The sequence below is a fragment of the Leguminivora glycinivorella genome, chromosome 1 (assembly GCF_023078275.1).
Source record: "Leguminivora glycinivorella isolate SPB_JAAS2020 chromosome 1, LegGlyc_1.1, whole genome shotgun sequence".
In the NCBI taxonomy this organism is placed as follows: domain Eukaryota; kingdom Metazoa; phylum Arthropoda; class Insecta; order Lepidoptera; family Tortricidae; genus Leguminivora; species Leguminivora glycinivorella.
This window is the reverse complement of record NC_062971.1, coordinates 16,271,150-16,297,586: the sequence shown is the minus strand read 5'-3', so window position 1 is coordinate 16,297,586 and position 26,437 is coordinate 16,271,150. Positions and strand designations below refer to the sequence as shown.

Below are 26,437 nucleotides of genomic sequence, written 5' to 3'. Positions count from 1 at the left end.
AACACGGAGAAATTTTAAAAAGCCAAATGGCTAATAAACTTTCAATTCAGATTTCTTATCGTATTTCAGCTAAACATCCAAATTATAAACAAATCAATTATTTTTGTAGTCGGTACCAGACCTGTTCGTCGCCTTGCTATTGCCTGTTTGCCCCACCCAACACACACAGCTGGTACCGACTCCAAAAATAATTGATTTGTTTATAATTTGGATGTTTAGCTTATTGCAATACGATAAGAAATCTGAATTGAAAGGTTTATTATTTTTGGCTTTTTAGTTTCTCCGTGTTTTGTAACGCGCTTATTTTTGAAGGCGGTTTTATTTTTTGTTAAAAATTTATTTATTTGTTGATTTTTAGTGGTTCCTAGTGATATTATATGTATCAGTCCGAATACATGTACAGTAGTGAAAGATTTATCCTTAAACTCCTAACCATTGAGGAGTTGACCTTCCATCATCAGCTCAGCCACATAAAATTATTACCATCAGACGTAAATACTGGTGTACCTTTGAAAAATAGACTAAAAACATTACATGTGCCTATAACATTTGAAGAGTTCCCTCGATTTCTCCAGGATCCCATCATCAGACCCTGACTTGGTGCCAATGGGACCATCTCGGGGTTATACCGGTTCGATCAAAAAAAAAATTTTGAAAATCGGTCCACGATTCTCGGAGATATCGAATAATACATACAAAAAAAAAAACATTTAGTCGAATTGAGAACCTCCTCCTTTTTTGAAGTCGGTTAAAAACGGTGAACGGACATTAATGGTAGGTACTCACCACGTGATCATAGGCTCATTCATTTTGCACGGATAGGATGCCCGGCTGATGTAGCATTCAACATTTATCAGTTTTCAATTATGTATCATTTATAGCCACCCCAAGTTACACATAGCACAGTTTTAAAAATTTTGAACGAATCATGATTTTCGACACAGGAGTTCGACAAAAACATAAGGTAATTGCGGTCTATATCCCAGTCAACATAAGTTTAGCACAGTTTGATCAACACATTCTGTCACTAAACTAAACAGCACTGATAAACCGATAGGGAGAATCCTCAAAAATAAAGCCGTTTTTATGTAGAAATAATAGAAATTGCTATTATTTTGACAAGTATTCCACTTTATTTCTGGATGATTTCTGGTTGTCGATTTGTCCATAGACTAAAATTCTATTATCTTTGGATTTGTCCATAGATTGTATTCATGTCTACGGATTTGTCTATTAGAATTTAAGTTGAATTATATTTATTTTAAGTTAATACATACTTAATGTATTAAATATGTATTAATTTTATGTCTTTTTAATCAAATGTGAAACAAAAAAGGCTATCAATATTTTTATTACTGAAACTGAAAAACTCTTTGGAAAAACTCATAGATATTGAAACACTTTATTTGTGGAAAAAGTCAAGAGTATTGACAATGTCACAGTTACTACGAGCGTTGAAAAATTTATTATTTAACTATTTCTGATTACAGTAAGATATGTAAAATGATTAAAAACATTAAAATGTAAACATGTGAATAACATATGGATAACAAAATATGGATTCCTTTTTAGCGGAGCTTTTGCTCTATGGGTCAATGGATAACTTTCACCATTTTTATGGCCTCCAGAACCGTACGTAAGACGTAAGTACCTATATATTATTTTTGATTTATCCTTGCCAAAAAAATTTGGTTATTCTAACACAGATTGACTCCTGATTGAGTCACGCAGTAAGCCCAAGGAAGGAAGTATCGGGATTCAAACCCAAGAGCATTGGCTTCATAGAGTTCACTACCAAAGCCAGGCCGGACTTCGTCATATTTCCGGAAATTTTACGACAAGGCTCGACTCAGCACCACAATACTCGTAAAGTAACGGCAATTTTAAACAAATGTCAGGACAGCAAATATGTGTTATTGTGGAGGTGGAGGCCGCGAAGGAGCGGGAGGGTGCAGCGCGGAAGCGGAGGCCTTATCGAGCCGGCCCCGCCGCCCGCGCCCCTCGCCCCCTCGCGCGAATTTACAATGTACGCAAACCCAGCCTCACACCACACCACCGCCTGGCCCGTTCACTTCAATCTCCCAACAACGCTGAAATTGACACCCTTACCGTAAAAAGGTAAAGTACACTTTTCCGTGGCATTTTCTTTTATAGCTGTGTGCGTGAGATTTTCTCGCCTGGAAATTCTAATGCGCCGCGCGACTGCGATAAAAAATGAGTAGCTCGGGAAACGTGAATACATTACCGAGAGAGACGGCAGCGCCCCGCCCCGACCCCGCCGCTCCGCCCCAAGCCTATGTATTTTACACTACTTTATATTTTGATCCGATCTGAAGGGTGCTATGTAGTTGAAGGCTCGCAGGGTGGCGTTAGATAATGAGCCTGGTACGAGCGACGGCGTTAGAAGCTAATTGCGCAGCAAAAAACCGACAGGGGACGCTTTTTCTAACACTTACTAATTCTTAGAGTTCCTCTAATCCAATATGTAGCAATTATTTAAGTTTTATGAGTTCTGTATTTTGTCATATATCTATTGTGTAATAATTAGTCTTGGCTGAAGGGTACAGGAAACCAACATTTTTCCTTAGAGGCACATCTCGGACACTGGCGATCAAACATATGAAAGAGGCGCGTTCCTAGCACACATTCTAAGCACGTGTACGAGAACGCGTACCATGCTTGTATGAGTGAAATATGACAGGTCAACTGTTCGCGTTTTTGACAGGTGATAAGTGTAAGGTAACCGAGAGCGGGTGGGGGGCACTTTCAGCGGGGGGTGGGAGTGGCCATACTGTACGATAGTACTCTTTATTATACTGTGTTAGAAGGCTTTTCCTTCAACCGGAAGCGACTTTGTTGACACGTCACATTCATAACCGTTAAGACAGTCAGAATAGGCAACTACACCATTTTCCACATTACCGGCTATTCGGATCCGATGCAAGGATTTACGAGGTTGACTTTACAAGTCAAGGTACAAAGAACGTACGTAACGTACCTTATAGCTTGTACAGTCGCCTACAATATGTTATACGAGTACAACCACAGAGTACACCGAAGGCCGGACGCAAAAATATCTGACATGACACAATCTTTTTTGTAGACTCACAAGAGACATTTATGTGGGTAAAATAATATTAAGGTAGGCAGTACCATCATACCATTAGTAAACTTAATTCGATGAGAAAGCTGTACGTAGATTTGAACTACATTACAAGTAAGCACAGCTTGACCTTACCGTGGGACTCAGACAATCTGTGTAAGCAGTCCTATATTTATTTATTTAAAAAAAGTATATATGATTCATTTCCATCGGGCATTGCACAAATCTCTGTTATAATATTTTACAAGGACGTCTAGTTATCCGGGACCACGATCAGTGTAACCCGTCGAAACGCCGGCAATAAAGGATTCTTTAGCCTGGTGCCAGGATTTATCCTGTTCTAGGATATAAGTACACCACACCACTCTCTAGGTAAAAAAAACTCAAATAAAAAATACCTGTAAGCTGGAGGTAAGTGTAACATAATATAATAAACAAAAGCCTCACTATGCCATAGCCACGGAACCCAAAGGGTGCGAGCCACTTCGCGCCCATAAGGATCTAACACCTGTGTTTCTAACTCGCGCCGGCGCAGGGGTGGCTCCGCTAATAACTCTATTAGCGCAAGCGGAACAACTATATCCACGTTAATATGATGCTGATAGCCATTTAATTTATTAACACACGTATTAGACTATTGTTTATTCAGTTACTCAAGTTTACGTTTTATTGCCGTGCGGTTTACCAAGAAGCGCTTTACTGTTTGAATTGTAAATTAGGCACCTTTATAGTGTCATTACTCATTAGCTGTTTGAATACCAGTAGTGCCACCACTTTTAATAGCCTATTATTACCTATTACTATTATTCAATTCCTTACTCTATAGTTTTAGCGTGGGTGCTTTCTTTAAGACCAGTGAAACAAAACATTGTTAGTATACAACATGTTACTTTGTTTATACTTGTCATTAATCTTGTAGCTAACTGGTGTTTAATGAAATACTAAACAACTTCAAATAATATCAATCAAAGATGTCAGCGCAGTCTTTGTCACATGCTCTGCGCAAACGCACGCGCCTTAAAGGGTTTACAATAGCGTAACCCTAACGTGTCTCGGGGTCACAAAAACTTGCCCCGGTTTGTATAGGGACCTTGAATGGCCACGTGGCCCGTCAGGTGGGTATCTAAGGGTGTTAGACAGTTTTTTGCGTTAAGTCCTTGGGCTTTGTAGGGCAACACATAAAAAAAGAATCGTGATAACTGTACGCTGTTTAACACTTTCTCTGACAACATTATACGGTGTGTTTAAGACTTAAGTATAAATTTTGTAATACAACTGTTAGCGTTTGACAGGATATTTTTAACAATTTAAGTTTTTTCATATAAATTATGTTTATTTGTTGCTGCAAGGAATTTTTAACATGTTAATCATTTTCAGAAACATCACCAAAAATTACATTTAATGTACCTATGGAAAAAGTGTACAGCGTCAACAGTTAATTTAATACTTACCAAAACAAAAATAACATACATGTTCCATAAGGTTCTCTGTATTGAGTAATGTATAGACCAGTGGCCCGTTTCTCGAAAGGTACAAGCCTTGTATTACAAGTGTGTTTCCATGACAACCCATACGATTTGACAGTTCGCGCACTTGTAATACAAGGCTTGTACCTTTCGAGGCTTGTACCTTGCCCCTGGGGCCCGTTTCTCTAAACTGAAAGTTACAAGTTACAAGCGGAAGTCTCTTTCCAACTTGTCATATTAGACTTTGACAACCACTTGTAAATTGTAACTTGTAGCTTCGAGAAATGGGCCCCAGTAATAGGTAATATTCAAAACTAGTGATAGCAACACTTTTGTGAACTGTATCTGTATGGTGTTGTTGCAGAGGAGGAGCGAGGGCACACGGCCATGGCTGGAGTACCCAGCGGCTCGGCTGCGGCGCCTGCTGACTGACGCCTGCGCACCGCGGCCGAGGCACCAGCGCCCGCCGCGACACCATGCTCTATTTACAGGTGAGATTCGATGGCACAGCTATGATATAACACGTTACAGACATACACTGGGAGAGAAGTGAGGTCACACGGCCTTGGTTGTGGTACCGGGCAGCTCGGCTGTGGCGCCCCTGCACCGCGGCTGAGACACTGGCGCCCTTTATAGCCAATTTTCTAACAGCCCGTTTATAGTGTCCCACTGCTGGGCAAAGGCCTCTCCCCGTGATTTCCACAGCTCCCGTTGGTGTGCTATTTCAGGCCGATCGTGAAGGTGTCAAGGTTGTCCCGCCGTCTGGGCCTGCCACGTCCGCTCTTAATTCGAGGCATCCACTTGGTGGCTATGCTGGCCCACCTATCCGGGTGCATGCGGCAAACGTGGCCTGCCCAGTCTCACGGTCTGGCGGTCTACTCCCCCACCATCAGCTATTCGTGTTTTAGAGCGCAGTGTAGTGTTTCGGATGCGATTTATCCTAGTCACACCTAAAATACTGCGCTTGCTCGCTGACAAACCTTCAATTTGGATTTCTGACCCCCGGTGAATGACCACGTTTGGACACCGTATAGGTGAGGACAGGCAGAATACACATGTCAACGAGTTTGCGCTTCAGTGATTGGAAGGTCGCCCTTCATTAGCTCTTTCATGGACCACAGTAGCTCTTCCAGGCATTTTGAACTCGGTGGTCAACTTCCTTCCTCCAGCTAAGATATAACATAAATAAATAAATTACATAGTCATAGTCATACATAGTGGTAGGTGCACGACACACGGCCATTTCTGGAGTAGCCTGCGTCTCGGCTGTCTAGTGGTAGAGATAATACATTTAATAAATAGTTACAAAAGTTTAGTTTTTATAAGTATTGTAAACTGACTATGCTGGTTTTCTTGCGATATGGATTGTCCGGTAACTTAACATCTGTTAAATTGGTATCTAACTTTGGCTGCTTACATTAACTACCTACTTGAAAATTTTCCTATGTCATAGCGCGAGCACGAGCGTACTTTTCGTGCCGATGACATCAATTTGACGTCACTCTCCATATAGGATGATCACAAATTGTTTTATTGTAAATAGTTAATCATTAGTCATTAATCATTTTAAGTTATGAATTTCTTTGCATGGTAATGAATGCATGAAGGATGGTGTGCCTTACGTTAGAGAGGAATTCTCTTTTCTACGTATTTATTGTAATGTGTTGTTAACAATACTATTTAATTAAATTTATGTATAAAAACAAATCAAATAATTTTATTCACGTTTCACATTTCAAGTAGGTATTATTTATGCCACATGTAAATGGACTACTGTATTTGAAGTAATTTGTACACGATTAAAATGATTGACGACTAATGATTAATAATTTACAATAAAACTATTTGGGATCACCCTATACGGAGCGTGACGTCAGATTAATGTCATCGGCATGAAAAGTACGCTCCCTGCTTACAGCAAATCTTCAATTGCGTAATTAAAAAAACAACTACTGCGCTCTGGGACAAATATGATACAAAATGATTTTATATCAAGAAGAAACCGCAAACGATGCTGTTAAGCTTAAAAAAAAAATTAAAACTAAAAATTTACTGCCTTGGAAAGAACTCTCACCCACGACCTCCGGATCTTTAGCCTAATACTCTTCTGCAATCTGACATATCAAGAGGCCATCCAGCATAGCGAAAATTTCCACCGCATGCGCCCAGATAGTCTAATTTTCCACTTTTATATATTTTTAAATATATTTTTAGGAATTATTTAGAAACAGCTTGCTAGTAACATCATGGGAACTTCAGGATCGCAATAACTAATATGCAGGCGCAATATCTTAATCACAGCGATCAAACACTTCCGTATTCCGAGAAGTGATCTCAGTACCCGACGGCACTGGCACCGGCTACATACGCGATAATCGTCGTCCGCAAAAAGCGCCCAGCGCCCGGAACGGTCCGGGATCGAACGGGTTTGCCTCGCGTGGGACCCGCGACCTGCTGCTGCAAAAACTGGATCTGGCCATTCCGTGATTTGCGTGAGAGCGGACAGTCCTGGGAAGGTGGTGCAGGTCAGCAGATGCTGTGCTTGATTGATATTCGTGAGTGAGAGATATGATCTGTGATATTTTGGTGTAACTGATACGTGCAATGCGTGAATTGTTCTGTCTAATACATAGTTAAATCCTGAAATTTGTCAATACCTGAAGCATATAATTAAATAACAGACGACGTAGCAAACACAAAGGCAACAAATACTGCTGATATAACATTCGGTTTACTGAAATGATTATCAATGATACACTTATTTTTTAGGTTAGGTACTTTATATTAGAGATTTTGGTGTTGAGATGTTTACTATATTAGGTACTTAGAGGTATAATTTACTTTTTTACTTGTTTTCATTTAAGAGATCTGTTATTCTCTTATCAGCCTATAATATGTGCGTATGTACATAAAAAAAATAGTTGTTGAGGATATATTGATTGCCTCCAGATAGTGTAGGATTTATCAGAAACATTTATTTAAGTATTTGTATATTTTAATATATCGTTGTTTGAGTACCCACCACACAAGCCTTCTTGAGTTCTACAGTAAGCTCAAGAAGGCTTGTGTGAAGACTCAGACTCAGACTCAGTCAATCTGTGTAAAAATGTCTTATAATATTTATATTTCTTTATGTTAGAGCCATGTCAGTTTAAATTACTTCTAATTTAGGAAGCCTCAAATACTATTCTAATAAACAATCCCGTGACACTATGTCTAGTAGCTACGTTAAAAAAAGACAAGCATGGAAAAATCTCACTGCTTAGAGCTAACGAGAACTCACGCCGTTTTCATAAAACACCGTCCGCAAGAACAGATGTGCAGCATTTATCCCGTTTAAAATGGAAATAGATGGGCGCATTCAATTCATTCCGTTGGCTTCAAATTGGCTGGCATCAGCATCCAAACGAATCGTCATTATCCAATTAAGAGTTCAGACAACTAGCGGAGTTTACGTATACGCTGATCTTCTTTGTATCGTTTGTGCAGAAGTAGGCGATCTTAGCAATGGTATTGTTTTTGTGATGAATAATTAATTAAAATAAATCGTATTTTGTATAAATTTGTATTCTATTCACTTTTGCTCATATCTTCTTTTAAAGTTTTATCAACTATGAAACAAAAAATGGATTAAAACATTCTAAAATGTACCTAGGTCAAAAGTCTTCGCCATAGTAGAGTATTGATTTAAATAAATAAAGAAATATTGGGGGACACCTTACACAAATCAACCTAGCCCCAATCTAAGCAGAGCTTGTACAAAGATGATTTATGAGTGTGCACGGGAAAACGTCCCACTTTGTCGATTGCTATAAAGCCGCTTTGTCAGTTAATTCATATAAAGATACAAGTAAATCTCGCCTTACTGGTAATCGTCAAAGTGGGACGATTTACTAACATACACATTTGGTTATTTAAATACAAACATTTAGGATTTTTGTTCTTTGATTTCAAAATAAGTACTTATTACAATTGCTAAGTCTGTTAGATATAATTTTTGTATGAATATACTCGTACGTACTTACGTTGTTTTAGGCCCAAGACAGGGTAGGTAAGTTTATTTTAAAGGGCACTACATTTTATACTATACATATTTAAAAGGGAAGTGACGGACTGTTTTTGTATTTATAATAAGCGAAACCTAACATGATTATTGGAAAATTAACTTTCAGAAATCCGTAAATGAATCAGTCATTATTAGTCCATGCTTTTTATTCTATAATAATGCACTTATTTACGTCATAGCAATTTAATGTAAATAAAATAGACGTATAAATAAATTACAGTTTTTCAAAAATTTCCCACGAGGAAACCCAGTTTAAATGACTGCATAGCCCATAAAGCCCCATATTGGATAGGAGCGCATTCCCGCCGGCGGCTTGCGGCTCCCACACTCGCCTCGCACAGGCCCCTTCTAATCATTAGGACATCTAAAGGATATCATTCAAACCTCGTGCATTTTCCTCATACACGCCCGTGGCTAGCGCGAGCGAGACTTACAATAATTTAACGACATCTTTCAGGATATCGTTCTGATACGTATACGTGCATCGGAATCGGCCTGGCAGTCGCGTATGAAGCAGTTACCCTCCGTAAGGAAGCCGGACCATTCCATCTCTCACTTTTTACTCCACAACCAAATTAATGAATACTTATTCTCTTTCACCGGAATCGTTGTCCACTTTCTTGCTCCTGGCGAATTAATTACACCGTGCATAAATGCACGTGGAGAACGGATACAATAAGCAATTGTTGACGACGTTCGGATAACGTAACCATACTGAAAAATAACATGAATCCCGAACGACTTCTAAATCTAAATATATAAAAGAAGAAGCTGACTGACTGACTGACATATCAACGCACAGCCGAAACCGCTGGTCCTAGAGATTTCAAATTTGGCACGTAGGTTCCTTATATAGTGTAGAGGAGCACTAAGAACGGATTTTCCAAAATTCACCTCCTAAGGGGGTCAAATGGGGGTTCAAAGTTTGTATGGGGAAACAAGATTAGTCTGACTATTTTATTCGAAACTTCACAGGAAGATTCCTTAAGACATATGACTGAATACGTGTTTCAGGTTTTTTGAAAATTTAACCCCTAAAAGGGTGAAAAAGGGGTGATAAAGTCAAAAAATCAATATGGGTATCGTTTTTATGGTTTATCGGGTCACTGATCACGATAAATACAACGTTTTTAAAATCTAACGAGGTGGAAGTGAAATACCTTCTCCCCTGTTGTGGTGCAATGGGGTTTAAATATCAAAAAAATATATAAAAGAAGATATTGACTGACTGACTGACATATCAACGCATAGCTGAAACCGCTGGTCCTAGAGATGTCAAATTTGGCACGTAGGTTCCTTATATAGTGTAGAGGAGCACTAAGAAAGGATTTTTCAAAATTCGCCTCCTAAAGGGGGTCAAATGGGGGTTCAAAGTTTGTATGGGGAAACAATGTTAGTTTCACTGTTTTATTCGAAACTTCACAGGAGGGATCCTAAAAACATATGACCAAAGACGTGTTTCAGGTTTTTTGAAAATCTAGCTCCTAAAAGGGTGAAAAGGGGGTGATAAGTCAAAAACTAATATGGGTATCGTTTTTACGGTTTATTGGGTCGCTGATCACGATAAATACAACGTTTTTAAAATCTAACGAAGCGGAAGTGAAATACCTTCTCCCCTGTTGTAGTGCAATGGGGTTTAAATATCAAAAAATATATAAAAGAAGAAACTGACTGACTGACTAACTGACATAATATATCAACACACAGCCGAAACCGCTGGTCCTAGAGATTTCAAATTTGGCACATAGGTTCCTTACATGGCGTAGAGGAGCACTAAGAAATGATTTTTCAAAATTCTCCTCTTAAAAGGGTGAAATGGGGGTTCAAAGTTTGTATGGGGAAACAAGATTAGTTTGACTATTTTATTCGAAACTTCATAGGAGGATTCCTAAAGACATATGACTAAATACATGTTTCAGGTTTTTTGAAAATTTGACCCCTAAAGGGGTGAAAAGGGGTAAAGTCAAAAACACAATATGGGTATCGTTTTTATGGTTTATCGGGTCGCTGAACACGATAAATACAACGATTTAAAAATCTAATGAGTTGGAAAAGAAATTTTTTCCCCTGTTGTTGTGCAATGGGGTTAAAATATCCAAAATAGCCATAAGTATAGGTTTAGTTTTTATCTTTACTTCTGGTTCAAGAGATTTCAAATTGACACGGAAGTTCCTTAGAGGACCACTAAGAAAGGATTTTTCAAAGTTCACCTCCTAGCATGATAATTTGACAGGTAAAGGGACAGGAACGGGATAGGGTTAGGGTTAGGGATAGGGATAGGGATAGGGAAAGGATAGGGATAGGGATAGGGATAGGGATAGGGATAAGGATAAGGATAGGGATAGGGAAAGGATAGAGATAGGGATAGGGATAGGGAAAGGATAGGGATAGGGATAGGGAAAGGATAGGGATAGGGATAGGGAGGAAGGATAGGGACAGGGACAGGGACAGGGACAGGGACAGGGACAGGGACAGGGACAGGGACAGGGACAGGGACAGGGACAGGGACAGGGACAGGGACAGGGACAGGGACAGGGACAGGGACAGGGACAGGGACAGGGACAGGGGACAGGGACAGGGACAGGGACAGGGACAGGGACAGGGACAGGGACAGGGGACAGGGACAGGGACAGGGACAGGGACAGGGACAGGGACAGGGACAGGGACAGGGACAGGGACAGGGACAGGGACAGGGACAGGGACAGGACAGGGACAGGACAGGGACAGGACAGGGACAGGGACAGGGGACAGGGACAGGGACAGGGACAGGGACAGGACAGGGACAGGGACAGGGACAGGGACAGGGACAGGGACAGGGACAGGGACAGGACAGGGACAGGGGACAGGGACAGGGACAGGGACAGGGACAGGGACAGGGACAGGGACAGGGACAGGGACAGGGACAGGGACAGGGACAGGGACAGGGACAGGGACAGGGACAGGGACAGGGACAGGGACAGGGACAGGGACAGGGACAGGGACAGGGACAGGGACAGGGACAGGGACAGGGACAGGGGACAGGGACAGGACAGGACAGGGACAGGGACAGGGACAGGGACAGGGACAGGGACAGGGACAGGGACAGGGACAGGGACAGGGACAGGACAGGACAGGGACAGGACAGGGACAGGGACAGGGACAGGACAGGACAGGGACAGGACAGGGACAGGGGACAGGGACAGGGACAGGGACAGGGACAGGGACAGGGACAGGGACAGGACAGGACAGGGACAGGACAGATGACAGGAGGACAAGGGACAGGGACAGGGACAGGGACAGGGACAGGGACAGGACAGGGACAGGACAGGGACAGGGACAGGGACAGGGACAGGGACAGGACAGGGACAGGACAGGGACAGGGACAGGACAGGGACAGGGACAGGGACAGGACAGGACAGGGACAGGACAGGACAGGACAGGACAGGACAGGACAGGACAGGACAGGACAGGACAGGACAGGGACAGGACAGGGACAGGGACAGGGACAGGGACAGGGACAGGGACAGGGACAGGGACAGGGACAGGGGGACAGGGACAGGACAGGACAGGGACAGGGACAGGGACAGGGACAGGGACAGGGACAGGGACAGGGACAGGGACAGGGACAGGGACAGGGACAGGGACAGGGACAGGGACAGGACAGGGACAGGGACAGGGACAGGGACAGGGACAGGGACAGGGACAGGGACAGGACAGGGACAGGGACAGGGACAGGGACAGGGACAGGACAGGGACAGGGACAGGGACAGGGACAGGGACAGGGACAGGGACAGGGACAGGGACAGGACAGGGACAGGGACAGGGACAGGGACAGGGACAGGGACAGGGACAGGACAGGGACAGGGACAGGGACAGGGACAGGACAGGGACAGGGACAGGGACAGGGACAGGGACAGGGACAGGGACAGGGACAGGGACAGGGACAGGGACAGGGACAGGGACAGGGACAGGGACAGGACAGGGACAGGGACAGGGACAGGGACAGGGACAGGGACAGGGACAGGGACAGGGACAGGGACAGGGACAGGGACAGGGACAGGGACAGGGGACAGGGACAGGGACAGGGACAGGGACAGGACAGGGACAGGGACAGGGACAGGGACAGGGACAGGGACAGGGACAGGGACAGGGACAGGGACAGGGACAGGGACAGGGACAGGGACAGGGACAGGGACAGGGACAGGGACAGGGACAGGGACAGGGACAGGGACAGGGACAGGGACAGGGACAGGGACAGGGACAGGGACAGGGACAGGGGGACAGGGACAGGGACAGGGGGACAGGGACAGGGACAGGGACAGGGAGGACAGGGACAGGGACAGGGACAGGGACAGGGACAGGGACAGGGACAGGGACAGGGACAGGGACAGGGACAGGGACGGGGACAGGGACAGGGACTGACAGTATAAATATTTATATAGGTAAAATACATACATATTCGTACCTACTACCTACGCTGTGGTCACTGTATAACAACTCTACAATCAATTTCTTTTAAAACAATAGTAATATGTGTAAGGTACAGTCAGCCAAAAAGCAGTGTAAGGTTCTTGGCTGACCGTACAGCAAATAGATCAGTTACAATGGCCCCCCAGTCGAGAATTGCCCCGCTTTACCTTAATCGAAATAATCGCGGACAGATGTACCTACAAAGAAACCTACGGATCCCAATGAAAATCTTATTTTTTGTAAACGTTTCAATAAGAATACTTTTATTACGCGGGCGAAGCCGCGGGTAAAAGCTAGTTATTACTAATAATTAATTCAAAGGCTACGACAAACGGAAGAGATCCCTTATAGGGATAAGCTCGCCTTTGTACATCTATTCCTAGAAATTGTATATAAAACTGTTCTACACAATAAAGTGATTACTATAAGTCTTATAAATAACAACTAGGGAACAAATCAAAATTATTTTATTGAATATTTTTGATTTAATATTGTCTTCGGTTACCGCGATAGTTACTCATGAAATAAAACTATGGAAACAGATTAAATCGCGTATAATGAATGCGGGGATGTATTTTTAATTCATTATACGCGATTTAATCCGTTTCCATAGTTTTATTTTATTTTTGATTTGTTATTTTTTTCAAGTAGTCACACTACTATATATACCTTATAAATTGAAATAGATATCATACACGAAAGAAAAAACGGCAAGGCCCACTGGTGGCCGAGCCGGGAATCGAACCCGGGTCTTCAGCTTACGCAACTAACGTCTTTACCACTAGACCACACGCCCTATCGCGTGCGCGTGGTAGTTTCAATTTATAATCTTATAAATAAATTAAAATACATGCATACCTATCTATATTCATAGAATACACCATGATTCAGTAACAAATATCTGACTGACGTTACCGACATATGAGTGCGAATTCAGGAGCAGGATTTATAGCAGGAAGGGTTACCACTTGGGCTGACCAGTCGTAACTTAACTGATTCTTCGCTCAGCTCGTGACAGTTTGAGTAACCGCTCCTGCAATACATGGCACATGTCTCTGCTAATTGCAAAGTGGTGTCAGCCTCCGTTATCAGTATCTGTGCATTATGCGCCGGCGCTGGCACAGCGGGTGCGCGGCGATAGAGCCGTCGTGCGCTCGCGCAGCGTGACATCTGACAGAAACCATACACATACACACAGGTAGACTACTGGAAGTGACAACTATTTTGTAATTTTTTTTGGATGATATGTGACAAAAAATGTGACAAATAAAAAAAAGTACCTTTGCCCTACATATATCATGCATCAGCCAACAAGGTGAAAGCCAACTGCAGTAGAATCAGTTCAGTGCTGAAATAAATTTCATGAATAATAAAATAGTGTATTAAACCCTTACGTACATTAGACTTATAAGGTCAATATAAGTCTAATGAAAATAACCGTGAATCATTCAAAACCCTTACGTACATTGTGCTCACAAAGAGACCCATGATATGACTACTGACATCTATAGGCTGAAATTACTCATGATTAAAATTTTGAAAAAAACCCCGACATAGCGGACCGATTTTCAGGAAACATGGCTAAGAACACTCCCGACTAACTCAGCTTTCAAACAATAAAAACTAAATCTAAATCGGTTCATCCGTTCGGGTGCTACGATGCACGATGCCACAGACAGACACACACACAGACAGACAGACAGACAGACAGACTGACACGTCAAACTTATAACACCCCTTCGTTTTTGCGTCAGGGGTTAAAAAGTTAATTAATAACGCGCAACGTGAACTTATTTCCGTGGATTCCTATTTTTTTGATGTCAAGAAAAACTTACAAAAGTTCACTTGTTATCTCTCCAATTTTACCACTGATGTACGTTTTATACAGAGTATCTAATTTTACTGGTTAGTGAATTACCCCTATGTCACTTCCACGCTTTTGCCGGATCAAGTTTCTCTAGATCTTCGACTTGGCAATTCGGTTCTAACATAAATCTGCATGTTGTGCGGGAGCCGGCACCTCCGGGGAGCGGGCGGGGGGCTGCCAGGTGCGGGGGCGGCAGATGGCGCTCTGACCCACATCTCAGCAACGACCAACAATCTGAACCTTTCGCCCTTGGCACAAGGCTGACAACCTGGAGTGGGGTCAACTGCTCGTAACAATGGCACACGCACGGTGTAAACAAAGGACACGAGTTTAATTCATCAATACAAATCGATAGCAGAATTAAATAGTTTATTTTCGGTTATTTTCGTTTGTGAGGGTGGTGATACTGGTGATCGGATGGGGTACGCTGCCCATGCTCTAAATATTTTGGTTTAAGAATAACGAAGGATGTTTAGTATTATTTGAGTACATATTGCTGACAGGTACTACTTGAAGTCACTTAAAACGATTGTTCTTTAACGAGATTATATGCATATTGCACTCATATTCACATTTAGAAATACCATCACAAATAAATGCTCATGAATATTTTATAAATCTAATAGTTAATTCTAAAATATATTTTCAGTGGTATTGTCTCTATTCATGTTACTTCTGTATTATTAAGTACTTCGCAAAGTTAAAAATTATTTAAAGACTACTAATTGTAAAAGAATTCATTAGACGTAACTATCCAGAACTATAAAATGTGGTAATAATACACCGTGTTTCACTTAACACTAAAAACCTGAAAACAGTTTGTTCAGAATCGAGAGTATTGATGATTGATGGGGGTAATATTTTTATTTAAATTAGTATTATTAGTTATTTTTTACGTGCCTATTCTATTGTACTCGTAATACAACATTGTGTATATCGCATTGCTAGAGGTTGTATACCTTTTTCAGTATTTAGGGGTATTAATACTGGCTGGTTACTTGGAAGATTATTTTTTTCCGCTACGAGTTTGACGTTATTTGTAAAAGTTTAATCTTAATGTTTATCATAAGTCATAACAAATTGAACTCGTACCTAATTACAACCTTGTCATTTTGAATATTGTGTTTGAATTTGCTTACTGCGATTACCTGTCCAATTAGAAGATTACTGTGACAAAGCTTTAAAGTGTTTTACAGTGACATATTAGCTGTCTATTGGTAAACCTTATGTCGTTGCAGTAACGTACACAAATAAATAGTTTTATGGTTTATGACGGTAGTTTTAGCAATTATTTTATTGAGTGTAGAGCTAAAAGTCAAGTAGAGCTGTACAGAAAATTAAAAATTAAATAAAAAAAAAAGTAACCATCAGATTAAAAGATGAATACACTAGATGAGTTTAAAAAAATAAAAATCAGTTGGGGTGTCTGAGGTTTTGAGTGATACCGGAAACACGTTGTATATATTTCCAGTACTTTGAATATTAAATTTGATTTCAGAAAGATATTTAAGCAGAGGAAAGACTACGTAAAATCGTTACTAACAGAAATAGGAGCATTGTATAATACCTTAGCACACACACAACCACAAAATACACCTAGTAGACACCTGTGCTGTGACCATATTACCCATGTTTTTTAAAACACTATAATTATATAGGCTAATATTTATCACCAAATTCTACTCTACATATTATTTCCATGGTATTGGATATGTAGTGTCTCTTTCTAACCCCCCAATTGCCTAAAATGGGGGATGGAAGTTTATTTGGAGAATTCTGCAAATTTAGTTTAACGCGAGCGAAGCCGCGGGCAAAAGCTAGTACTTAAATAAATACATATTTTACAAGTAGGTATAACAAGTGCCTATAAGGACCTGCTTAAGTAGGAAGTACCTAGTGCATTGCATAGGTACCTACTGCTTTTGCAAATCCAAAATATGGTAGCAGATATTGTTTTGATATAAGTAGAATCGTCCCACGATAAGTCTGCATAGATTTTAATAGCCCCGCCTCTGCAAGGGTTAAGTAAACGTCATAATTTCATCAAAGTTTGACGTTTAAAATAACATCTGCACTGGCGAGGCTGTGAAAATCGTTGCAAACTTATCGTGGGACGATTCTACCTACTTATATTTCGGTCAATCTTTTAAAGCATTCTCAGTAACACGGAAATTATTAGTTTTATAAAATTGGCGTACCTATTGTCCCGAATTTGTAAGTTCACATTTTTGACACATTTGTTTTGAAGTATGTTGCGATGTGGCTAAGACGTATCGTTTGCCAAATCTAACGATTAATTTCGAATTGGCTGAATCGATTAGGGCCTATGTACAAATTGTACAAGGAGGCGCTTAAACAAATATACGATTTCTATCAACTTACTGAAATGTCATTTGAATCGAAATGTCAGACTGCCACAGCACTAGTTTAAAAATAAAAATGAATGATAAATGATATAATAAGTAAATCCTGAGTGATAAATTAATATCGTAAAATACTCACTAACGAAGATCCGCAAAAATGTAACATGTGCTAGATTATGTTTAAAGTAAGCGAAATATTGTTTTTAAGTAGTACTTGATTTTTTTAAATATTATTACAGGATTTTATTTAAAATTTCATTAGGTTGCGCGAGTTTACGTATTGTGGACGCTGTCATGTGTCAAAAAGAGGTTCTTACAAATCTGGGACAATAATTTGCACTGTCGGTGTATTTTTTGATGTAATCTTCTTCATATTCTACCTACTTCTAGGTAGGTAGATACCTACCCATACTTTTGTAAGCTTTACTTATTATTATGAATAGAAATTGTGTACGGTTCCTACACAATTTATAAACCGAAAATTGACAGCGACAGCCAATTTGAAGTTCAATATATCTACGTAAAAAATTACAGCTAAATAGAATATGGATTGGATAAATTAGTGTTAAAAATTAAGTTTTCGTGTAATTACCTATGTCATAAGTGGAGTTTTAACTTTTGACATTAACAGATCGCTATTATATCATACTGACATCTTAAAAACATTGTTCGAATACGGCAGTGTGAAGCTACGAGTAGTTTCCCGGTTTTGATATTAGTGAAATATAATAGCTACTTTAAGTCGAAGATTTTCCGCAAGCCGAGAACCATTGTGCCTATTATTATGGGTAAATATCTAACATTAGATTTTGATTGGAAGTTTTATATCTGTACCTACTTAAAAGACATAATTATGCTAATATAGTTATATAAAATTATATTTGCCTGCTTGTTAGCTACAAGTACAAATGCCAGTACGAAAAAATGTACAGCAATAAATTGAATAGATATTCATTCGTATTTATACAAAGTAATCCTAAAGCTTCTAGAGCCTTATCTATTGTGCAAATCTTGGCTCTAGCCTACGGCGCTATTCTGATTGCATTGATCGCCGAGATATTCGTTAATGCGTAATGAGCATGTTAATTGTGGGCGGTCATGGGTTCAAGTTCAGAGGCAAAGGCTGTTGACCCCGCGCGCCGTGACGTCACGCCTGTTCGCCCGCCACTCTCCTAATTTTCCAGCTTAACAAAAATAAATTACATACAATAATCACCCGCAATGTCGAAATGATACCCCACCGAGTCATGGCCCGATAAACGAAAATACTCCATTCTTATAACGAAACGAACATGAATGAAAATTGTGAAGACTTTTTACTTCAGCACCGATTCTGGCGAGCAGTTTTTGCTGTGACACTTCTTGCTGAAGCATGATTGTATCTCGGAATGCGCTACCTACCGCAGCCTGGGTCCGGGTGCGGAGCGGAGCGGGCCGGCGCGGGCGGGCGGACGCGTATGTAAAACTCCTCGCGAAGGAAAATCCATAACGGCACGCGGAAAACCCTTTTAATATACGGCACGTAAATAAGAGGCTCTTGCGGGGCGGCGCGGTGCGGCGGGGGAGTGGCGCGCCATTGGCCGGCGCCGCCCCGCCCCCGCCCGCGCGCGAAAAAAACCTCGGGAAAAAAAGCGGATCGGCGCGGCAGTGTCTCACCGACGCGCTTAGTGGGCGGACGCTCGCTCCGGAGAGACGGCGCGACCCACGACCGGCGGCCGCGGCCGCGCCATGCCCGCGCTGGCTCTGCGCGACCAGCCGCTCGACTGCTCCATGCGCCTGCGTGACCTGCCTGCCTGGCCACCCGCGCCGCCGCGCGCGAGGGACCACGGTCAGTAGTGTGTGTCCAGTGCCCAGTGTTTTCAGTGAGACAGCCGGTCGCAGCCCGATCCGTATCCGACGCCGAACACCGGACCCGATCAGGGTCGTGCAACCACCCGACATAAACAAATAGTGCAACCCCTACACGCGCAACCGTCACTTTGACAGCGCGATTCTTTAGCGGCTTTGATCCCATTCTTCACGACCCCTGCCGCGAGTTGTATGTCTCTGGGGTCAGATTTGCGCGCTCCATTATTGTCATTCGCTCGACCCCATCGTTATACAAATTTAAACCGATATCAAATGTCTGACACAACATTAAACTTGCTGACCCTTGGCAGGTTTACAGGTATGTCCAATTTTGTAACGTGAACGAGGCAATATTATGCGAAGAAGATTGATTAGCCGACAATATATTAGGGTAGGTAGTGGTAGTGTGTCCAAAATAGTATTATTTTAATTGGTAATAGTCTTGTTAATAATTAGTATTTTTATTCTTATTGAAATTCGTATTCATATTTATTAATTTTCATTTGAAAAATGTAACAATTTTAAGATATAAGTAAGATGAGATGGATGGGATTTATTGTCACGGTGATCAATTTAATCAGAATATCGCCGTAGGCTAGAGCCAAGATATGCATACTGTCAACACTCTACCAGCTCTACCTGCCGTGGGAATACAAATTAGTATTCGATTCAATGGGTATTATTTTTAATACAATCTTAATTGATATCAACCAATGTTTACCTAAATAAAAGCAAAAACAATGAATCGTAAAGTGCCAACAATAAATTGTCTTACATGTCATAAATTAATAAACAGCACATCAAATTATAAAGATCCATATTTCAAATCAACTTACATGCCCCAATCTCGGAGGTGTATTAACAGGCCGAGGGGCCATAATTAAACTTCTGGCAACCCTTCCGACCCCGCGCAATATCAATATTGCGCAACAAATATCTGGACATAAAAAACGTCAACAAGTCGTTCGGACATAATCCTTTATCAGGAGTAACGCGGGTCAGGTGGCGCCGTAAGACGCGGTCCCCGGAGCCCGAGCCTGCTGCCACCCTCCGCAAATAATATTAACTCTCTCACTCCTTTGTCGCCTCAACTCGTGTGCAAAATGATTCCTTTGACACGCCCCGCATGCACTTCACCTTTTTATTGTGAACTGGAGTGTTGCTTTTCTATTTGGACAAGGAAGGGCTTCTAATAATAAAATTGGCTACGACTTATACGGTAAAAGCTTTAGACAATCATTACTCAGACGAAGGGTGAAGGGAATTTTATTTGTTATAATTGTTAATGCTATGAATAGCTTGTTAATTCATATTTATGTATCACCTATCACCTACCTGTACTTGTATTTGAAAAAATAGAGAAATCAGAAGTTTGTGTAATCCCAAAAGTGTAAGCAGAATATTCCTCATTCTCATCCGGTATGTTGTATGTTTATTATTATGCCCTGTTCAACCATGATATTATGTATTAGGAAATTGTAATCATAATTGTAGAGAAATCAGTTAAATGTAAATAACACTTTTGATGTTTCTTACCTAATGTTTCATATTCAAATATTTTATCGTTGACTGTATCTTCTCTCCACAGGCATTTAATAGTCGTCGAGATATTTTTAAAACCCTAAACCTAATTACGGTTTGTTGTTTTATCACATAGTTCCTATAGATCTCTCCTGGCTCCACCATCAAATCATATCCACGTCTTCACAATATTGCATTGTCATTATTCATTTGACCTGGGTATAGGTGAAATGAAATCTGCAAAATTTGACCCTTAAAATCTCCACAGCTCCAAAACATTTATTCTTGTAAAAAACTTGTATTCTGTTGGCTCCCGCTTCTATAAATACAACTGGCATTCCAATATTCAGTGAATCAATAATACCAAATTTAAATTCTAATTCCCATGCCTCTCTTAATGAAGCGGTGTAGGTATTGTCGATTGTTAGGATTGGACAGCAGATACCTCTTCACGCTGCACAACAGACCCAAAAGACTTGTTACAGTACTTACAGTGTCACCCACAAGCTGCTATACTTATAACCAGTTGTCAATGTTGGACGAATGCCGTTGGAAAAATTATTTAAATTATTATCAATCGTGCATGTTATTCGATTTATTTATACACAAAACCAACTCTTTTGGGTTGAAAAAAATTTAGTTGTTTCTACTAAGAATCACAAGACATTTTAGCATTTGAGTGACACACGTGTCACTCAACATATTATGAAAAACTCCGATAAAATCTTATAAAAAACTCCATAACTTGCATAGTTTTCATTTATAACTCTCATCTCATCACATATTCATCCTGATCGTCATTTTCTTCTTTGGTCGTCTGTAATCTGTAGGCCCAACACATGATGGCCGCGAGAGTATGTCGCCGCGAGATAGATCATATTATGATGTCTTCTTCTTATTTTATTAATGACATAAGGACGGGTAGTCTATCTCGCGGCCATCAAGTGCTAAGCCTACAGTAACGTGTCTCATTATTTGAATAAGTCTTGTTCGCTTTTCGTTAAAAAATTCTTTAGTATTTTCTCGTTTGCCTTGCTCATTTTCGTATCAATCGCAATTTATCTTTAATCAGTCGTTTTTCGTCACAAAATTTTTCGTGCAATTTTTTTGTCTATGACATTTTGATGATTACTTCCATAAAGAATTAAACGAACTCCTCAAATCTAGGTGGAGGATTCAAACATTATAAATATAGGTCTTACAACTTGAATCGTACCTAATACATGTGCGAAAGGCTTGAAAAATATTAAAGGGCATGAAAATGTTGCTTTATTTCTAACAAAGACAAGAATAAAACCATATTACTGACAGGATGAATTATAATACTATTAAATTAGTATTTCAATGTGAAAAGTTTTCCTATAGTTCTTTAATTAAAAAAAAATTATCTATACCAGTAGACGATTCTGCTTTACCGAACAGATTATCCCTTGCATGTTCTTATAATTGAGTAGAATTCGGTACCAAGCCAAAACATTTTTGTACATCATACCGTCTCACTACTTACAGTTTAAGTACATATATGTATATATCTCTTAGGTTTTGTTCTTTATATATTATACAGAAGAAAAAGTAGAAAAAGCGAGTAACAAAGGATAGAAATAGAGATATCTTGACAAACAATAGCTTTATAATGTCGTTATCGTCGCATTCACATTAAAATAACAATTGAATTGACGCTGATGATAATGTTATCCAAATGGTGGTGGTGTTTTCATCAATTACATAGTAATTTGGGGGTAATAATGTCATCAATGTGTGATGTGTTTGTCTTTACGCGTTATTACGCGCGGGCGCCGCGTGGTAGGCTGCGCGCTCGCCTGCGCCTGGGAGCGGCGCGCTCTTTCGCCGCACACGCAACTGACGCAACACACCTGCGTTAATAGTAATTTGGCATAATTTTCCTATTCTAGTCCATTGGCGCTGGTGGGTACCACTGGACTTATCGGCATCCGATTCCGATGAATAAATAGTTTTTTTTTCTGAATTTTACATGTTTATTGAACATAAATAGTAGAATTTATTTAGCAAATTCTGAGTCTTGCCCGCGCTATATTAACATGTACGATAAAGATCCACAAAACATCAATTTGACGTCATTATGATATGTTTAAGACGCTACAGGAGCGAAAATGCTAAAATGGAAAGGCCTCCCTTTCAATTTGGGAATTTAGATAGGTATACTAGTGTTATTAAGTAGATTTATCGAAAAAAAAGATCCATTCAGAACAACTCAGTTACGAGTAAAAGACTTTGCGAAAAAATCTTTAAAATCGAGGTTCCGCTCTCGACTGTTCCCCCCCTCCTTCAAAACTTAATCAATTGTAACGAACTTTGAAAACCTGAATAAAAATGGAATAATCTGTGTCGAACCGTTTAGCTTTTTGACTAATTATTACTAATTTTGAATAGGTACCACACGTTTTTTTACGCCATAATCAATAAGGCCGGTTTTGTATATTTTTGATAGGCTCTAGCGTCTTTAAAAATAAGAATATCAAAAAATCGAAACGGTCCGACACAGATAAAAATAATAATAATCTGTATTAAAAAAATCATTGCCCTATCTTCAAAAACCAGGGAGGAAATAGTCGAGAGCGTTTGTATGGAGAATGGACCGCTCCTGTATCGTCTTAAAGATACCCCCGATCCAAAGCTATAATAGGTCGTGCATGTTAAAAGGAGGTTAACATTGAGTCCAATCGCCATCGCTAAAAGTCTTCTGTATCCAATAGTCCGTCTGTTTTTTGCCATACGACTAAATAAATAAATGTTAAAAGTAGATTTACCTATTAAAGTAATTGAGGAAAACGCATTCTATAAAAAAAAAAAAACAATTTTATGATGTAAATAGTAGTGTGATACTTGTATAGATGGCAGCACCATCTCTCTCGCTATATCGTAATCCTGCAAAGGACTCATATAGGAGGTGCAAGCACTAATTACTCGCCCTTAGAGTTGGTCAAAAGGCGCCTAGCCTTATCAGAGATAACATACACTAGAGAAATATCGTCAAGTACCACGGCGGGCGGGTGGTCTAGTGGTAAAGACGTTAGCCGCGTAAGCTGAAGACCCTAGTTCGATTCCCGGCTCGGCCACCAGTCAGCCTTGTCGTTTTTTCTTTCGTGTATGATATCTATTTCAATTTATATATAGTAGTGTGACTACTTGAAAAAAGAACAAATCAAAAAAATATTCAATAAAATAATTTGATTTGTTCCCTAGTTGAATAATATGATATATTGTTGCCTGGTACTGTTAATAAAAAACAAAATGAAAATTTCAAAACATTTATATTAAAACACTCACTAACGTAGATAACTTTGGTTATGGCGGCATCATTAATGTCTTCTTTATTAAAATATGTACTAAGCAGGATTATAAAGTGTCTAGCATGAAATTAAATTAACATTAAGATAATTAAATTGTAAGCGTTATAATTTGCAGCATTTTATAGTTGTGTCTAGGAATTTAACTAAATAAGTATAAGCCAGTTAGAGACGCCTTTGATGTGAAAAATCTAATTGTTGGGTACCATCTCGTCAGTACACTTAACTTAACAATATCTTCCGTCAATGAAGAGACAAATGTAGTTAAGATATGAGATTTTTGCAAAGTACCTAGTGACGGTACCGAGTGAACCTGTCACTGCAATGCCACAGTTTCGTTTTCTTTTAACCCCTTATTTGCCAAGAGTGGCCCTGAAGCTTTAGTAGTTTCATGTGCTCTGCCTACCCCTTTATGGGATACAGGCGTGATAGTATGTATGTACCTAGTGACGATCTGCTTCCCATTCTAGGTGCGACATTTTTAAATTCCTGATTAACATAATTTCAAGGTAAATGCCGTAATCATAATCACGCTATAACTTTCACAGCATACTTCTCATAATTATTAAATGCAAATGAAATTATAAGCAGGTTGTTTCTAAAAAAACCTTGTTACTTCCGAATAATGCATCGAATAATAATTTTAAACGAACATGAATTTGTTACACGAATGTTTGATAAGAAAACTTGCATTTCTGTTTATAATTCACTAGATTGTTATACTTACATGATGGTACATAACTAATTCCCTTTTTTCTATAATAGCTAGTTAGATTCCCTGTCACCTTATTGAGGATAATATTTGTTAAATGGAATATTCATTGATGTTTAATTTAACATCTTATTAAATACTGTCGTATTAACATGTTTATTTCCAAGAATAAATTCTATTAGCATATATTATATTATCTATTTATTTTGACTGTAGGTATATTATTTGACGATAAAAAAACTTTTACTGTTTGTAAAAACAAAAGAATATATATTTCTTGCTATCACAATTCCTACATATAACATCTGAGAAATTATACAGTTTAAACATAAAGGTTTACACAATCAAATTTCTTGAATCATTCATAAGAAGTTCATTATCTATAATGCTATTTATAACACCTATAAATAGGTTAGTGCCAGTAGAAAAATATTTTCTCATCACTAAATATTAATTATTGTTACCTGGATAAAATAAAGAACCCTTATTTTATCTTTTTGGTTTGTTTGGTTGACTGATGGTTCTTTGGTTTGCCTTTTTTTGATTATTCAATGAAAAACATTAAATAATTAGTTATGTAACAGGATACCTATATCTTTCATAAATTCATAATTCATTTTGCTTGTAACCTTCAGATTTTAGTCACCTTCGGCTGTGACTGTACGTTTATAAATTGCTCTTGACAATTAAAAAACTGATACTTAATACATACGAAGCGAGAAAGAGTCTGTTCTGAATCTGAATAATTTTTAAGAAAAAAAAACCGTCGCCTTTCGGGTTCTGGTGAAAGCTACTTGCGAATGTTGGATTATGTAGAAATGTGTAAGTATTTTTTAAAACTGCTTTTAATGCTTTAATTATTAGATGGCAACACAAATGAATATACGTATAACGTTAAGGTTTGAGGAGTTTCCTCAATTCCTCATGAATCCGATTATATTATAAGAAATCGAAGCTTGACAAACTTTGACTTCAAAACTTATGCTTAACAAACATAACTAAATAAATGTCACTGTTCTGAACTTAAATGCATGCTTTTCTTACAAAAATACCAAAGTCACTATGAGTGTGCCGTTCAGGTTTGAGGAGTTTGGTTCTGGCCATCATCAGCAGTTCCACTGCACCAAATGTCACTGTTCTGGACGAAAGTGCATGCTGTTCTTATAAAAATATCAAAGTCACTATAAGCGTGCCGTTCAGATTTGAGGAGGTCGGTTCTGACCATCATCAGAAATTCCACTGCACCAAATGTCACTGTTCTGGACGAAAGTGCATGCTGTTCTTATAAAAATGGCAAAGTCACTATAAGCGTGCCGTTCAGATTTGAGGAGTTTGGTTCTGGCCATCATCAGCAGTTCCACTGCACCAAATGTCACTGTTCTGGACGAAAGTGCATGCTGTTCTTATAAAAATACCAAAGTCACTATAAGCGTGCCGTTCAGATTTGAGGAGTTCGGTTCTGACCATCATCAGAAATTCCACTGCACCAAATGTTACTGTTCTGGACGAAAGTGCATGCTGTTCGTATAAAAATACCAAAGTCACTATAAGCGTGCCGTTCAGATTTGAAGAGTTCCGTTCTGGCCATCATCAGCAGTTCCACTGCACCAAATGTCACTGTTCCGTACCTAAATGCATGCTGTTCCTTTAAAAACACAAAAATCACCATATGTATGCCTTTCAGATTTGAGGAGTTCCCTCGATTTCTCCAGG

At 39.8% G+C, this 26,437-nt stretch overlaps 1 protein-coding gene across 5 annotated transcripts in view; it reads left to right on the top strand.

The window, feature by feature from the left end:
* LOC125242604 (protein nubbin-like) overlaps positions 1–26,437 on the top strand; it is a 234,184-nt gene that overhangs the window by 120,017 nt on the left and 87,730 nt on the right. For 4 of the 5 annotated variants that reach the window (XM_048151426.1, XM_048151418.1, XM_048151411.1 and 1 more), the window contains exon 2: positions 4,934–5,060. In XM_048151426.1, the coding sequence (XP_048007383.1) occupies positions 4,934–5,060 (127 nt within the window). Of the gene's footprint in view, positions 1–4,933; positions 5,061–18,991; positions 19,143–26,437 lie in introns of those variants that run through there. The other variant, XM_048151431.1, reaches the window with a different exon arrangement.